Source organism: Corvus hawaiiensis, chromosome 8, assembly GCF_020740725.1.
Source record: "Corvus hawaiiensis isolate bCorHaw1 chromosome 8, bCorHaw1.pri.cur, whole genome shotgun sequence".
In the NCBI taxonomy this organism is placed as follows: domain Eukaryota; kingdom Metazoa; phylum Chordata; class Aves; order Passeriformes; family Corvidae; genus Corvus; species Corvus hawaiiensis.
This window is the reverse complement of record NC_063220.1, coordinates 23,255,891-23,272,922: the sequence shown is the minus strand read 5'-3', so window position 1 is coordinate 23,272,922 and position 17,032 is coordinate 23,255,891. Positions and strand designations below refer to the sequence as shown.

Below are 17,032 nucleotides of genomic sequence, written 5' to 3'. Positions count from 1 at the left end.
GAGCCAGATTATACCATTTAACATTCGCTATCCTGGAAATCATTTGCTTGTGCTAGAACTTTAGGTCTTGATTTTTTTCTGTATTACCAAATCCTAGTTTTTCTTCATATAAACAAAAGCACAGGATGGAAGAAAATAGTTTAAAAAGTTAAAAATAACTTTTCATTATAGCTCTTACTCAAGAGTTCTCCCGAAGGGAACCTAACAGTCTTATTTGTACAGAAAAGAAGCTTTTTCTAATCTTTGATATGGGCATTTTGAAACAAGAATATTTTTCATGAAAGTCTGTTTAGAGAATTAGCAAGCAGCATCTTGTAACTTAAAGTATCCCAAACGTCTTTAAAGTTTAGACAATAGCTTGAGAATTAATAGATTTTCAAATGGTGAAATGCTGTTATTTATTTTCTGCTGTTGATTCTGGCTCAAAGGCCCTCTTGTTATTGGTATGAATTACTGATGTTAGCTCCGTCATTCCTCGGGTTTAGATATATATTATTCCTCTAACTGAGAAAGAAAAGCAAGTTAAAATATTTGTTTGAAAGTGAGGTTCAAAGCTGCAGATAGTGGAGGAGGAGTCTTCATAAAAGAAATTCATTCAAAAACCCACTAGCAAACACAAAAAAGGCAGATATAACTTGAAAAATGACAATTTTAGCGTAATTATAAATGAAAGGCAAAGTGCTATTAAAGTTAAAGCAATATTATTAAAAGATGTGCTAATTTTCAGTTAAATTTTCTGTAGAAGACCAATTAATTTAAAAGACATGACAGCATTAACTGCAAAACATAAGCACTCTGGTAATTATACTTTAAAAAATGATTGAACAAATGGGAAAGCATCCTTGAGACATTTGAAAGAGCTGCACTACAATTCAGAAGCAAGGGCTAGGTGGCAGTGCTAGCTCAGATATCTGTGTCATGATTTCCTTGTAATTTACCCAGTTTCAGTGTCTATAATGCATTTCCTTTTTGCTGTGTTTAGAATACTCCTATTTCATACTCCCATTCCGGATGCCAATTAAAGTGATACCATACACATGTCCAGTGTGGGGTTTGGTTAATGACAGTAGCAAACAAGTATTTCCTCAGTTATGATTTTACACTCAACAAAGGGGATTCTTTTAAATGACTGGAAAGCGCCTTGTTACTTTAAGTACAACAGCACCTTTCCAAAGACATTCTGTAAGTCAGTTTCTTATAAGTACTGGCATATCCAGGCCATGTACCCTCCCAAAGAGCAAGTAGAAGATCACTCTGAAATTAATTTCAGTGTATTATTATTCCAAAGGAAATGTATATCAGCTAGTTCAGCTTTTCAGTGTTCCCTTAGTTCCAAACTGGCAAGATGTAATGAGGAGACTGATTTTTGTGACAATCAAAAGCATGGACAGACAGCTTTTCCTTGAGTGTTAAATACGTTAGTACAGGAGGAAGTAACCCTATTTAGCAGAAGGTGACAAGTTACAGCTTCCTATTCACCCATCTTTTCTTGCTTATCATTGGGCATTTTCTGATCAGACACAATGCTGCAGCAGTTTGTCCCAAAACTTGAAATCTTTTCTCCCATTGATTGCAAAAGAAAAAAAACCAAAAACCATCTTTTGGCTGCACTCATCCATCTGACTAAATGGTGCCATCCACATCAGTCATGGTGTGAAACCCAAATTAAGCCATTGTTCCACAATAAATGCTGCCTCTTTTACTAGTGAGGGTCTTAGCTTTGCCATAGAAGTATAGCACAGTGGGAAGAGTTGCCAAAGAGGGCAACTCTGATTCTCATCTCAGGGACATCAAGGAAGAAGTAATTGAAAAATAAACAGTCATGCCTGAATGTCTTCTCTCTCTCATGGTGGCAATTCCTATTAAACATCATGTAATCGCTCCAGACTTACATTCCTGCAAGGGGTCACATTGATTTTTCTTTATGTTAAGAGAGGTTTGAGTATTACACTTGAATTGTTACACAGTGCATCCACATATGTAAGAGCTGATTTGAGATTAGCTGTTGTTTTAGACTAGCTGAATCTTCCTGAACCTCTACTTATGTCAGACTACTCTTTACAATATGCCTTGTAGTTAAAATATGTAGTCCCTTACCCAGGTTAACTTAAAATAATTGGAGTTGATGAGATGCAAATATTTGCTTTAGGCCATGTATAACAATAAGAATATGTTCATTTCATTTTAATTTAGTCAACAGGTGAATGGCATCTATGCCTATGTAAATAAGCAGAGAAGCTTGAAGTTACAAAACCTCAATGTAAAGTGAAAAACATTGCTGCGTAGAACTCATTTTCTTCTGTTTTATCTGTCATCTCCAGCAAACAATGAAACTGGAGTTTCATTATACAAAGAAAGAATATCAAAGTAACATGGATAGGAAGCCAGTTCTGCTTTTTGATCTCAGGATAAAATATTTCAACCTGTACCTCAGTTTACCCATGTATTAAATTCAATTACATTATATGGATGGAGCAATGAATTTCATTGAAAAATATTATTTAAAAAGTTTTATCTTTAGACAGCAAGCACTGTTTGAGAATTCAGCATTCATTTTCACTTGGTTGGATTACAAGCATTTGTTCTAAGTCCTAAATTCAACAAAATCCAGAAATCCAGTAATGTCAATCCTGTGTACTCTACAGTGAGCTCATTTTCTCCTTTTATGTCCCCGGCACTTGCAAAGCTTCTGAAAACTCAGACATTGGTGACATTATAAGTGACAGTCTTTCCTTTTTTTTGTTCAACCTTTTTTTTTGCCCAGTACAATACATTGCAGATGTTTAACTGAGTATGTCTGAACTATACCAGTATACTTTTAAGTGAACTTGAAAGTCATTCATCTGGATTTAAATTAATATTTTAAATACCCATTGTTTGCCTGACAGACCAGCAGTGCTACAGATGCTGGCAAAATGTCAGTGTGGAGTAAATCTTCCCTAATAAACCACACTTACTCTATACCCTAGAGTTTTTTAAAAGGACCACCAGGATCCCAGACTCATCATACATTTATCTGGAATGAACTCAAGATGTTTAATTGATACATGCTTATGTCTGAACACTGTCAAGTCTCGTAATAAGATGTTTAGTACAATACATCGGTTAGACTGCTAGAGTCCAGCCACAGTAATAAGTAATGACATTTGCAGCACAAAGGCAGCTCCCCAACGAATTGGTGACAAGAGTAAAAAGGCAATCTAGCCTGTGTAAGCTTTAAATGTGGTCTGAATTTTACAATTACATGTCCTAAAGCCCATTATTAGACATGAGGGCGATGAGAAGGAAAGCAGTCATTGCATCACTACTAACACCAATTATAGGAAACATAAATCATTCAAATTTTTGTACTTTAATAAAAATCAGCCTGAATTGGTGTTTAAAAGGAAGGATCTAGTATAGGAGCCTAATGGGATAGAAGAAAATAGAGTAATTGGAGGCTGCTGTCTTTTCACTTTCTATATAAAATTATTTGAAGAGACAGCCAAGAACTTTAAACAGCAGAAACCCAGAAAAGTTGTAATTTGGATGTCTTCAGTTGTGACTTTAATGGTGTTTGCTTAAAGAGCTTTCTTTTATCTCTGCAGACATACTTCAATGACAATATCCTCACACTGATACGGACATTGGTAACAGGAGGAGCCACACCAGAGCTGGAAGCACTGATTGCTGAGGAAAATGCATTGAGAGGAGGTTACAGCACGCCCCAGACACTTGCAAACAGGGACAGGTGTCGAGTTGCTCAGTTGGCTTTGTATGATGGGCCATTTGCAGACCTAGGGGTAAGATCATGAGGGAAATGTAGGACCAAGGCTGGTCTCTGCTATGCTAGCTTGCTCTCAGACTGAGTGAAAAATCTATCTTAGTAAGCATATAATTTCTATTATTTAATTTAATAGAGCTTTTGGATTGCTTAAAAATTTACAGCACAGAGTGTCAGGTTTGCTCTTTGCCTTTTTAAGAAGCTGTATAATTGCCCAGGTTCCTTGCCTGCATATTTCATACAGAAAATCCTGTGGCTCTTCTTCATTGTCAGCTAAAGAGATGGATGAGCTGCTTTGGATGATATAATCATTGTAGCAATAATGAATTCAAAGTACACACAATATATATATCTTTCTTGGGTGTTGATAAGCTTATTTAGTGTTTTCACAGAGCTTCTGGTTCTTAAAATCTGCTTATTAGCTTGAAAACAAAGTTGTTGGGTTTTTTTCTGCTGGTTTTGGATGAACTAAATTTCTTGTGAAATCCAAATTTTCTGACAATTTGACTCCATTGAAGTCAAAAAACAAGCAAACAAAAAAATTTAAAACCCCCAAACTAATTAGAGAGCACCCACTCTGCTTTGACAATGATGTAGGATTTGATGTTTCTTAAATTAACCTTGTGTTCACCAGCTCTGTCCAAAAAGAATGGAATGAACTTCTTCACAGAAATGACAGGGAATCCCAGTTTAAGGATTAGGGCAGCAAGAGTACACAGATAGAAGCCTACAGTCTTTCAGTTCATGTAGCAGTCCAGTTGTAGATGAGACTAGCAGCTCATCAAAACACTTCGGCATGCAGCTTAACATTTCCACAAATAAAATAAGCAACACCAGTCTTTCAAATGCTCTTTCACCAGAGCCTCAATTGCACTACAGCTGTGAAGGCAGAATGCATTAACTCTCATGATTACTTAAGAATCACTATTTTGGATATACAAATGAGCAAATCTAAACTTATGTTTTTGCTAGTCGTACATTTAGTCATTGTTTTACGGCAGCAGATATTTTATTATCCATTTAAACCCTTAGAACTCTAATTTCTGTTGAGCTCCTGGTGAATTGTTTTTTGTCTGGATGGCAGTATGGCTGCTGCCAAGAAAGGGTCAAAGATACTAACAATTTTAATACCATAGTTAAAGTAATTTGTAGAATATGCATTGTCTAGTACCAAAATTTATATTTCCAGCTTAAAGCAAATCATTCACTCTTTCCAATTTGCCATTATTTCATGGACCAAGGCTCTCCAAAATAACAATCATCACTTTACATAGCTACTTATTTGGAATAAAACATTCAGATTATTCATTTCATTGGGTGAAATGTTCTCATTTGAGAGAAACAACAGACTGTCTATACATTGTCCCTTTTTTTGTAAGTTCATACTGAACGACCTGTTCCCTGACATTGTGTTAACGGAGCAAAGAAAAGAAAAAAATGTGCTGTTCTCTTTTTTTTGTTTATTTTCTGTCTTTCCTCTAGGATGGAGGTTGTTATGGAGATCTATTTTGTAAAGCACTGAAAACATACAATATGCTTTGCTTTGGAATTTATCGATTAAGGGATGCCCATCTAAGTACTCCCAGCCAATGCACTAAACGGTGAGTCCAGTCTTCACTGTTTTCAGTCTTCTCAGCGAGGAAGAGCTCAGTGCTGGTAATAAATATAAAAAGAGCTTTCTCCATTTTTGCATAACTTTTCCACAATCCTCTTTGAGGATTTCACGGTGACTCTTTATCTGACTTTAAATCATAAGCTGGATATTGCAGCCTAAGTTGTCAGCTAATTTTATTCAAAATTTTTTAATTAAATTTTCAGAATGTATCTTTATCTTGTTTGCTTTATGATGATCCACTGTTTGCATGCAAGGAAAGGACTTCAGTTTCCTTCTATCAATCAACTCTAGGTTGTGGGATAATAATTTAAATTACAGTAGCTAGTCTGTCTTCTGAATGCTCAAAAAATACTCCTGTGGGCTTCCCATCAGTACCATCTGTGTCTAATCATAATTTCTTCCAGTAAATGGAAACTCTCCTCTTGGTAGACTACATTTTTACTTCAGTAGCACCAAGCCTGACCTTACTGCTTTAAATAGAGCAGACACATTTCCATCTTTGCAAACTGAAGGCCATTTAGCAGCTTGCTTGAAATGTGTCTTAATTAACTGCTTCCTAGAAATACACACACAGACCCGTACCAGAAGTATCACAAATCTACCATCTGTTACTATTTCGTGCTCTACAAAAAGCATCATTATTGGGTGAACATGGCAATAAACAACACTGCAGCCCACCAAAGCGCTTTCTTCTGTAAGAATTGGAAGAAATCGGGTAGAAAAAATGATTTGCCGTTTAGATTTACACAGTAGTTGCTATACTTGGGATTATTTGTTGGATTAATGAGGGACTTCTGTCCCTGAAGCAGCTAAGCAGATTTCTTATGAGCATTGAATTAATTTGAAAAGAAGTAATGAGTTTCGTGTTTGATTTTTATTCATTTCTTACTTGGACAGAAAATGCCTATTGCCTTGCTCAAGTCTGTTTTTCACATGCATGAAAAAATTTAGCAGCTGGTCTATAAGCCCTTCATACCCTGAAAGGCCATTAGGTGAAGGTGGGGATTCTTGAAATTGAGTGAGTTTTTATTTCAGGCCTGGGATTTATACTAAGCAATGTTGGATTCTCGGATGTGCAGATTTCTCTTTATAAATGCTCTTTGAGGCCATGAATGTACATGTGGAATGAATGAACAAAATTAACCTCACTATAAAGTTACTGATATATTTTCCTTAACTTGTTTTAACTACAGTCACAATCCAAACCAATAATTATATCCCTACTTCTGTTGACAGTATCTAAATATTTAATAACTATGTATATTAAATATATATTTAAATAAGCTGCATATAAAACCCTCCTCTCTCTGCTTTTCAGCCATTCTTTTAAATACTGTTTGTGGTGATGTGGTGGTGTATGCTACTGGTTTTTGTCAATATGGAAATCTATTTGCTTAAAGTCATTGCATTATGGTGCATCCAGAGAAAGGAGCGTGATTTGTATGGGGTCTTCTCTGAAAAATCATTATGTGATTCACTTGAAGAACATCATTCTCAGACATTATGTCTGTCTGACAGAAAACATTCAAAAAATGATAGCTGACATAAAAAGCTCCTAAATCATAACGGGGATTATGGGAGCTAAAATTAGGTACAAACAGAAATGCAAACATTAGGGTAAATGTTCATGAGCTAACAACTCTAGAAAAAAATTTTTAGAACAAATCTAAACCTGTTTTCTTTTTCTTTCTTTTTTTTTTCTTCCTTTCTCTCCAGTTATGTTATCACAAACCCACCATATGAATTTGAGCTTGTGCCGACGGACTTGATCTTCTGTTTGATGCAATTTGACCACAACGCTGGCCAGTCCCGAGCCAGTCTTTCTCATTCCTCCCATTCCTCCTATTCTTCCAGCAAGAAGAGCTCATCAGTTCATTCTATCCCATCAACAGCAAACCGACTGAACCGCACCAAGACCAGGGATTCCCGGGACAAACAGAAGTATGTGCAGGAAGATAGACTTTGATATGTGTATCTACTCCCACTGTGTGTGAAACTTGCATTCACCACCCATTCTCCCCGGTTAATGTTTCCAGCAGTAATGTTCCCTGTTTTCCCATGGAGTTCTCCCTTTTTGTACACATATTTTGCATATGTATGACAGTGTGCATGTGATTGTCATTTTTATTTCACCACCATAAAACCCTTAAGCACAACAGCAACAAAGCAGACGGACCAAAAGTTATTTATGATGCTAGGGGAGAATAAAAAAAGAATTCCAAACCCATAGGCACACTGAAAACATAAATAACTCACTGCAGTTACTCTACATATCCAAAAATAGAGTATATTTAACATGAACACTTGCTCTTGATGTCAGAGTTACACAAAGAAAGTCATTTAGTGCAGAAGTGTTGATGTATGTTGCAGTAGATTTTTTTTAATACTCATATTTACAGGAGCTGATACATTTATTTGAAGCTTATAAAACTATCCTATTGAAAAAAACCCCAAAAACTCTGCAAAAAAACCCCCCTGCTGATTTTTCACTCTCAAAGCTTATATTATATAGGGCTTACACTCTTTGTATAGATTATTGCTACACATCTGCTTTATACCGAAGCAGTATCAGGGACTTTTCTGCTTGTTTAAAAACTTTCTCTAAAATACTAGTCTTTTGGAGATGGTGTATTTTCCCTTTAACACTGAAATTGTCTGGGCATGAAGTAGTAAAACTCCAGTGGTTTAATTTAATTTTAGAAAGAGTCTAATTGCATATTAAATTATTATTCTGTCTATTTATATTGCCACATGAATAGCTATATTTTCTTTCACTTTTGACATTTGGGATAAAAAGCCATATGTATCATAAATATTGGGTGTAAGTAATTAAAAACTGCCTTCTTGGGACTTTTACGTCTTTAAAAGGTGAATTAGTCACCTTATGTACAGAATAAATAATGTTCAGAAAAGAGCAAGCATTTTTCTATGCTTACATATCAGATCTCAAGGGACTTTGTTCCTTTCCCCAGATGGTAATTTAACTTTTCCAAGTTAGTGCTGGTATAAATCTTCCAACAAGCGTCCTAATATGTGAAGAACCTTCAGAAATCTTGCCGCATGTTCTACCTGTTTTTTTTCAACAGGTGCATGCCAGTATGCAGGAATGCAGGGAAGACAACTGAGTGCCTTTAAATCTCTCCCATTTGGGGAGAAAAGGTGCTGTGCCCCAGACAGTTAATGAGGAGAACAAGAGGGCTGGGTTGGAAATATTCACTGTGCTGAGGCGACATGTTCCAGGCACTTGCCAGAATTTAGTTCTTGCAAATTGTCACCAATGACACATATAGCCAAAAAAAATTGTGGCAGGGAACTAAATAAAGTAGTGCAAAGGAACCTGCCCTAGACAGCCATAGAAATGATACTTCAGGCTTGCTTTTACTTTTTGTTCTTGGTTTCAACTTCAGAAGCCAATGTATATTTTGAAATATACAACTAGCTCTAGGTTTATGGAGGGTTTCTGAGGGTAGGGAGGGCAGAAACACATACCCTCTTCCCTGGCTATCCAGCACGAAAGCATGCAAACAGCAAAAAATTACTTCTATTTGGAATGATTAGCATTGTAACTGCCAACCCAGACAAGGTGCTTTTATGGTTAGTATTGTCTTCTACCTTCCCCTTCCCCAAGCATGATAATTTTGAAGATTTGCTTGCTGTGTGAATTGACAATAAAGCCAAGCACTTTTACTGACAAAACCTGGAACCATGTAAGTGGGCTACAGAGAATACCACTGTGCAGTGCTGAGCATAATGATTGGAATACAGTGTATATGTGTGAGTGTGCATTCAAATGCAGCTGTAAGTCCAATCAGTGAAATATGTTGCAAATTATGGTTCTCCCCTACAAATGAGACTATTACAGTTGCTCTTCATCATAAAGAAAAATTCATGTGTTCCTTTTTGCAAAGAAAGTTATCATGTTTTGCCCTGAGAATATTTATTACTACAAGGATGTGCCAGTTAAAGTGCTCAACCAGAAATATGACAGTTTAAAAGCATTGTAAAACTTACATAGCTTACTTCTTTTTCTAAAGTGCAACAAGGATGAATAGAATGGGCCAAGGTATGAAAATTAATGGTTCTGCATGACCTAGCAACTGCTGTGGGTTTCCCTCTATAACTTTGTCCTTGTGAAAACTTGTGAAATTAAAAAAAAATAGTTACAAACTTTATTCAGTTATTGGTTTGTTTGTTTGGTTGGTTGTTTTGTTGGTTTTCTTTTGCCTTTTTTTCCCTCCAAACCAGAAGTAAAACTGGCTGCTGCTGCTGCTGCTGCTGTTTCTCAACCCTGTTTTATTTTTTTATCCTCTCATCTGCTTGCCTTTCTAATTGCACGTGTCCTTTTGTAAACACCCAGGTTCCTGCTCAATGAAGATGCCTATCGTGGTGCAGACATTACTTTAATTTCCCATTCTTCATTCCAACTTCTTTCCTCCCTTCCCCTCCCTACTCTCCTATTCCCCATGTATGTACATGAGCATCTTTTTATGTCGGCAGTATTGATTGAAGATAGTTGAGAGCAGTTACACATTTTGGAAGAACGTTAATGGCTTTGACACCAAAATGCTTTTCCATTAATGTTTTATCTGTTTTCCATTTAGCAGAGAAAGGAAGGGTGTTAATATGAAGCCACTTGTCACATCCTACATAATGATTTTATCCAAAAAAATAGTATTTGTATAACAGTGCAGCTCAAATAGGAAAAATATAAACAGAGTACATTAGAGAAGCAGCTTGCCTACTCTGAGAGCAGCAGAAGAGGAATATCTAATATGGATGCAAATCTGAGTTCTTCAAATTACACTGAAGTCTAGTCCACCTCTGTCTTCTATCCTAAAGTTAGAATTCTAAAGCTTTTGACTTTTAGTAATATTGTGTACAATTTCCACTGCTGACTACAGTTAGATTGATCAAATAGTTTATTCTAGTGATGACGTTTTTCTGATATGGATATACTGATGGAGGTTGGTCATTATAAGTAGAGAAATGCTTATATCAACTTTATGTTGGTTTCTGTATGGAAAATTAAGAGGAAATGTCCTGTTCTATCCCAGGTAAAACAACCATAATACATAGTTAGTTTTTGAAAGTGGAGAAGTATCACCAATGTCAGGAGGTGACATTTTAGAGTTTTAAATGAAGGTTCTGCCATTTATATCAGTCACAGCATGGTTTCAGCATTGGAAACCAGGTTCATAGTTAGACAAAACCATATCTAGCAAACCTGCAGGCTCTTGGCATGGGTTCCTACTGACCTAAACACAAAGGATCAGGCATTTTCCAGTGAAATTCCCATTGTCAAAAATAATAATTTTGGTAGTTTAAAAAATAAAAAATCAAGAACAAGTCCAGAACATTATCTTTGTCACAAAATTTTAGTTGTCCTGGAGCAAAGTAAAGTTCTTCATAGAAAGAATAGTTTATTCTCTCTTTCCCTGCAAATTTCTTACTGCCTGCTACATGTAAAATATTCATCTGCCAAACAAAGAATTGCTGAGCAGGTGGGTGGAGAAACTTTCATTACTTTTTTTTCCTCATGCAGGGACAAATTACATGGGAGAATTTTCAGCTTAGTTATAAACAAGATGGTTACATGCAGGGGGGAGACACACAAACACATACATGCAAACTAATTTGAAAATGCAAGTGTCACAGAAGACAAAAAAATCATGTTTTAAACAATTGGAAGCTAACCTGGGATTATGGTGAGAATAAAAATTTAGTAAAACCTTTGTGTTATGTTTAGGTAGTATTTTCTTGGCCTCTGCTTAGAAGAGAGGGTGTTTCACAGTGACATTTGTTCTAAGTTTCTACTCAGTCTAGAATTAATGATAGAAATTTTAAAGCACCAGTACAATAAATCTGTTGGAGAGAATTGCTGGAGTCCTGTACAAGTTGAAGAAATGTATTTTGATCTCTTTGCTTTGGTTATTTATATCCTTTCTTTATGCTGCAGGGAAGAGTCTTACACAAAAATGTTAATTTTTATTTATTTGTAATATGAGCATTAAGCCTTTTGAACCCTCACGGATGTGCTGATGCTGATAGCCCATTACAAACACAGATGTTTGCAAGGAAAGTAAATGTTTTCTGCTTTCTGATACATGCAGTTACTTAGCTGTTCCAACATCTGTCAGGTGATGCTGTCAAAAAGAAGCCTGTCAAATAGAGTAGGAAGATCAGGGACTTTGTTCAACAGTTCTTAGAAAAATAAGATAAAAAACTATGCCTATTGTCACTATAATGTAGAAACACTTCTGGTAAGGATCAATATGCATATTCCAAAAGGCAGAGAAACTGAATGTGACAGAGAGCTTAGAAAAAGCTTGGTGAATACAACAATATATAAAGACTTTACAAAGGGGGTTTCTGAACTGATTTAAAGGAAAGAGTAAGTAATATTTAAGATAAGTAAAAATCTGTGCTGAGACTCAGGAAGACATACCAAAATCAGGTTGTAAGCATAGCATAAAAGACTGAAAAGTCTGTAAGGGTTTCAAGAAGGACATTTAGTATCTGGGAGCAGAATACCATAGTGGCCAAGAGTAAAGATCAGGAGTGTTAAGCTCACATTTCAAAGGTAAGTAGAGAGGTCAATGAACTTTCACAGGAGATTCATCGTTATGTGGTCAAAGATAATTTTAACAACAGAAAGGAACAGGAAGGGTATAAAGCTGGGTCCAAGCATTGGATGCTGGAGATGATAATGCTTGGATCACGGTTTCAGCACTGGCAAGAAGAAATCCAAACAGCAGAAGAAATCAGAATCTACCAGCTTCTGCATTTATTATTAATTTTCTGTATTTATTACTTGCCAGGTAAAGGCAAAAAGAGACTCGGTGGTGTCTTTTTAAAGAACAGCTCCCTAGATAGGAGTTTTATTGTAAAGATTAATACATAAATAAATAGCTTATTTTGAAAGTTTTAGGGAAAGCAGGGTATTTCAAAGTGCTTTACACTGGCTGCTGAGAAACACAACACAGTTCTGATCCTTAGCACTCACGCAAATCTCCCCTTACTTGCTACAACATTGAATTAACTTGCACCAAGTTCTATTCGTAAAGAAAGTTTTTGCACCATGTGTTCAAAAAAGAAGGTAGTGATGAAAGTTCACGGTGCTTAACTTGCCTCAAAATCATTTTAAACACAAACCATTAGAAAACTGTTAGTTTGAAATTGTTTATGTGATCTCACAAGGCTTTTAAAACATGATAACCATCACACTTTACACCTCTCTGAAAGGTTAGTTTAATCGTAGATCACATAAAATTGGTTTCCACAAATGCGTAATGGTTCATGTGTCACACTTGAACTAAATGGTTTTTTAAATGGAGCTGAAATTATTTTGATGTGTACAGATTCCCAGACTTTTTTTTCCTACAACCTTTCTTAAACCGGCCCCCATCAGGAATCATTCCCTTAAAGTCTCATTAATAATTCAGATGTTCTGATTACTTTAAAAGATCTATGGAATTGAGGCTTTTTTTTTTTTTTTAACTGCTTGACAAAAAGATAAATGAATGTAGAAAGAAGCGGTAGGAGTCTGGCAAGCTGTAGATCATCTCTGAACAGATTGTAACTTTATCATTCTGTCAGGAAGAATAATTTAAAGCACTTAATCAGTTAGCTTCAGTGTGCAGGATGTAACATTATGAATTCCTATCGTCCAATCTGTTCAAATCAAAGGGAACTTAATTATAATAGGTGAGAGAGAGGGAGATGGGAGATTGAACATCGTTCAGACTCAGGCAACTTTAAGGGGGCAGGGAATTATTTAGTCTGGTCACAAATGAGTAGGATATTTTTAAACAGAGGTGAAAAGCATTTTAGAAAACGACAAGAAAAACAATACAGTAGTTCTGTTTCCCTTTAGTAGCAAGCCACTAATAAGTAATATAATCCCAGGGTTTGATTTCATTTCTTAAAAAAGTTTAAGAACAGGTAACAAGAATTGGGGGGGGTCTGGCATGAAAGTTCTTAAAATCCATATAAATTGGAAGTGCTTTAATTTGATATTTGTGGAAGTGACGGAGAAGTCCAGTAATTCTGGAGATTAGGGCACTTCTTGACAGACTCTAACACCAAAGCTCTTTGTTTATTTTTGTGCACTTACATCCAGGTATTTGTCCTTTATTCGTCTCGGTCTTTCAATTTCTTTTCTCTCCTTTACCTCCTGAGCTTTTGTGCTCTGTCCTTGGGTTTCTAAGGTGAATTTTGCTTTGCTAGTTTTTAATCATTTATTTATTAAAAAATGAGCATTCTTTCTGCTCCTGTCCTGATTTCAGAATTTCAGTGGTTAGCAAAAGTAGCAGTTTATATTATGAGAGACACTAAAGCTTCTGCAGCATTTTGGATTCTCCATTGGCATGAGAAGTAGTGCATACATGTAAGAGTGGCAGCTCTGGTGTGACACACTTTGAACCTTGCATGTAATAATGCAATGCCCAGAACTGTAAGTGTTCACTGCTCTGCCCACCCACCTCTGGAATTTGGGGAAGGAGGACAAGAATGGAGACAGACCCCTGTTCACAAATGCTTGTCAAAGCTCAAGTGCACCTAATGACCATTAGCCACTCTCTAGATCAGGAGTTTCCAAGTCTTTGAATGAAGTTATCTTGTAAAGTTGCATACCTGTCATTGAGAAATTACAGCAGAAATTGCTCCCTAAGGGGTTTAAGATTTTTTTTTTTTCTTTTGTGAATTTTAAGAAGCTTTTATCCATACCTGCATATGAACAGTGCAATATAGTGGTTACAATGATAAACAGCTGGGGAATGGCTGCAATTCTGCAGCCTCTCAGCATCCTCACTCCCTCCCACAGTGCTCCCAGCCCGCCTTAAAGCAGCACCATAAAATCCTCCTGTGTTCATGGGAACAGATACTTCTCAAAAATAGAAAAGAAAGAGCTTCCTCTCTAATCTTCCTTTAAGTCCTTGCTTCCTCTGTCTTGCTGTCACCTATCACGACCGATCCATTCAGGATTAGCTGAAGCCCCTACTACAGTCACCTGCAGAGTCTGGTGTGTTCCTTACCCCATTTTAAACCCTAGAGTTCAGCAGTGCCCAAGCACCTGTGTGCTTTCAAAGTAGGGATATAATGCCCACCCTGTGCAGCAAGGCTGCCATCTGGCAGCAGGAATACAAGTCCTGTTTATTCTAATAGCAGCTGCAGAAAGTTCTTTACATTCTGCTGCATGATTTCTGGGCCAGCAGTAGCCACCACCCCAAGGCTGAAATGGTTCAGAGAAATCTCTGACTCTTTAGGTGCTCCTCTGTGTGTAGACTCACATGCTCTTTTCTGCATTACCTTTATTGCAGCTGCTCTCCCTGGCTTCTTTGTTTAGACTTTGATGTGTATCATTTTTTTCAATAAAGGAATCACCTAAGCATGGGGGCAAGGAAAGAGCTCTCTTACATCCAGCAAGCAGACTAGCACGCTGGCAGTTTTCTTTAGCTTCTGTTATCAAATCTGCAAGCGTCATCCTCCTTTCATGTCAGTATTTTCAGAGGTATTAATCTAATGCACTGTACTGCTAGTAATTAGTCAAAGTCACCTTCTATTGATCTCTTTTTCCTATAAACTTTACTGACTGCTCCCTGTATTTTTATTTTTTAATGTTTCTGTGTATGTGTGCTTCACTAACTAAAACTTTCATTTTTCCCTCCTTATTCTGTCTCTACCTGTTTTGCTCCTTAGCAGAAAAGAAATGGTTTACAGATGAGCCGGATAATGCCTATCCCAGAAACATTCAAATCAAGCCCATGAGCACTCACATGGCCAATCAGATCAATCAATATAAATCTACAAGCAGCTTGATACCACCAATACGAGAAGTTGAAGATGAATGTTGACTTCTTCGAAGCCAGAACTATTTTTTTAAAGCCTGACAAACTTCATGAATGGTGATGTGACATTTATTCCTCTTACTTGCTGAACCACTGATGGAGAAGTTAAGAAGGGCAAGTTTAATGGGAAAATAAAGTAGACAGATCTTTGTTTGTCTGCCTTTAATATTGCTTCCACGTATTTTGGAAAGTATTTCATTTATAAATGAACATAATCAAAACTAGTCATGTATAGCCTCTAGCATTTTAAATTATTTTTATTTATTAGAAAAAATATATTTTTCTTTTTTTTTTTCATTGTTAAGTATTTTCCCTTAAAAAAACGGCATATGTGGCCAGACTCCTAAGAATTAAAAAAACCCAACAAACCCTCAGTCTTTGGCTTAAAGGAGAATGATGGTCACAGTTATAAGGATATGTAATTAAGGGAGACAAAGGATATATTTACAAAAAGGAAAAAAGGTCCAATTTGTATTTTAGTAAATCAAAAAAAAAAGAAGAAAAAAAACCTACAACACTTCACCAAAATGTTTCTTTATTGGAAGATGTGTATTTTGTTCAGCATTGACACCAGCTCTTAATAAATTGAACTTATTTATTTTCAGAGTTGAAAGTCATATTTTTGTACATGTGACATTCTTCTGAAATATTCTTTGTTTTATTAGCATATATAGATCACCTTGATTGCCAGTTATGTGAGGGTCCAGTAATCCCCCCCACGGTGCCCTGTCCCATCTCATGGTCACACACCCACAGGAACGCAGCACCCTCGGTGACACAGGCACAGGGAATGTCACCACCCCAACCAGGGGCCTTGGACGTAACGGGCACTTGCTGGAAATGGCAAACCTGGCAATTGCACTTCACTTCTCATTAGCCATCAGCAGCTGCTAATTTCAGGAAGGCAAGCTTGGCAATTCTTCTTCTTTTGCCATGTATTACAGTGCTTTAATCCAGAGTACATAAAATAGTGCATGGAAGTGTAAGTTATAAACCATCTCATCTACCACATTTTGTTACTTCCTTACTTCAGAAGTGCTGATGGCCTTTCATTGGTCTGAGATGGCACAAATTCTTCCTGATATGTATAGAGATTTAGCTCCAGATCCTTGTACTTTGGTCATAGCTCATACCCTGGTAAAGGGCACACTGAATCTCCTTTTGGTGAATTCAGATCAGGATAAAAACTGGTTTAGCCTCAGCTCTACAATCTCACAACATGCTGCCCTCAGTTAATTCTTACAACAAGCAACATCGTATATTATCAGTTGTTTTTCTGGTTGTTGGTTTTTTTTTTTCCTTTTATTTATTTTTACTTTGCTGGAACACCACACATAAAAGTACAGTAATAACCAAATCAAAATAATAAAAGTGATGAATGTATTTATTATGATAACATGCAAAAGGCCTTTGATGGGTGCCTTTTGTGTCAGCAGTTTCACAAAGTTGCCAACAAGCTTATAGCCATCAGACAAAAATGTGATGTTTCATATCTGTGCTGCAGTATCTACCCACCCAAGCATTTAGGTTCTAAATGATTTAGTAACTCTCTCTATCTCAAATAAGCAACATGTGACACAATTGTGTGAAGAAAAAAAAAAAAGGAAAGGCTGTGCTAATATGGAAACAAAAACCAAAACCACAAACCCAGAGTCATCAGGAAAAGCAGATTTTCATTGTGCGAGTTAACTTTAGGCTTTGTAATTTTGCAGAATTGCTAAACACCACAATTAAACATACTGTGGTATTTTTATCATTAGAGAAATATCAGTGAGTCAAACAAATACAAAGCAGATGATGACTTTATTG

At 36.5% G+C, this 17,032-nt stretch overlaps 1 protein-coding gene across 50 annotated transcripts in view; it reads left to right on the top strand.

Moving 5' to 3' along the window:
* KCNMA1 (potassium calcium-activated channel subfamily M alpha 1) overlaps positions 1–15,829 on the top strand; it is a 439,613-nt gene extending 423,784 nt beyond the window's left edge. For 17 of the 50 annotated variants that reach the window (XM_048311474.1, XM_048311473.1, XM_048311468.1 and 14 more), the window contains 5 exons: positions 3,588–3,782; positions 5,246–5,364; positions 7,095–7,319; positions 9,413–9,441; positions 15,075–15,829. In XM_048311474.1, the coding sequence (XP_048167431.1) occupies positions 3,588–3,782; positions 5,246–5,364; positions 7,095–7,319; positions 9,413–9,441; positions 15,075–15,229 (723 nt within the window). In that variant the 3' untranslated portion in view covers positions 15,230–15,829. Of the gene's footprint in view, positions 1–3,587; positions 3,783–5,245; positions 5,365–7,094; positions 9,551–15,074 lie in introns of those variants that run through there. The other 33 variants (XM_048311472.1, XM_048311469.1, XM_048311505.1 and 30 more) reach the window with 4 other exon arrangements.
* The last annotated feature ends 1,203 nt before the right edge of the window (positions 15,830–17,032 follow it).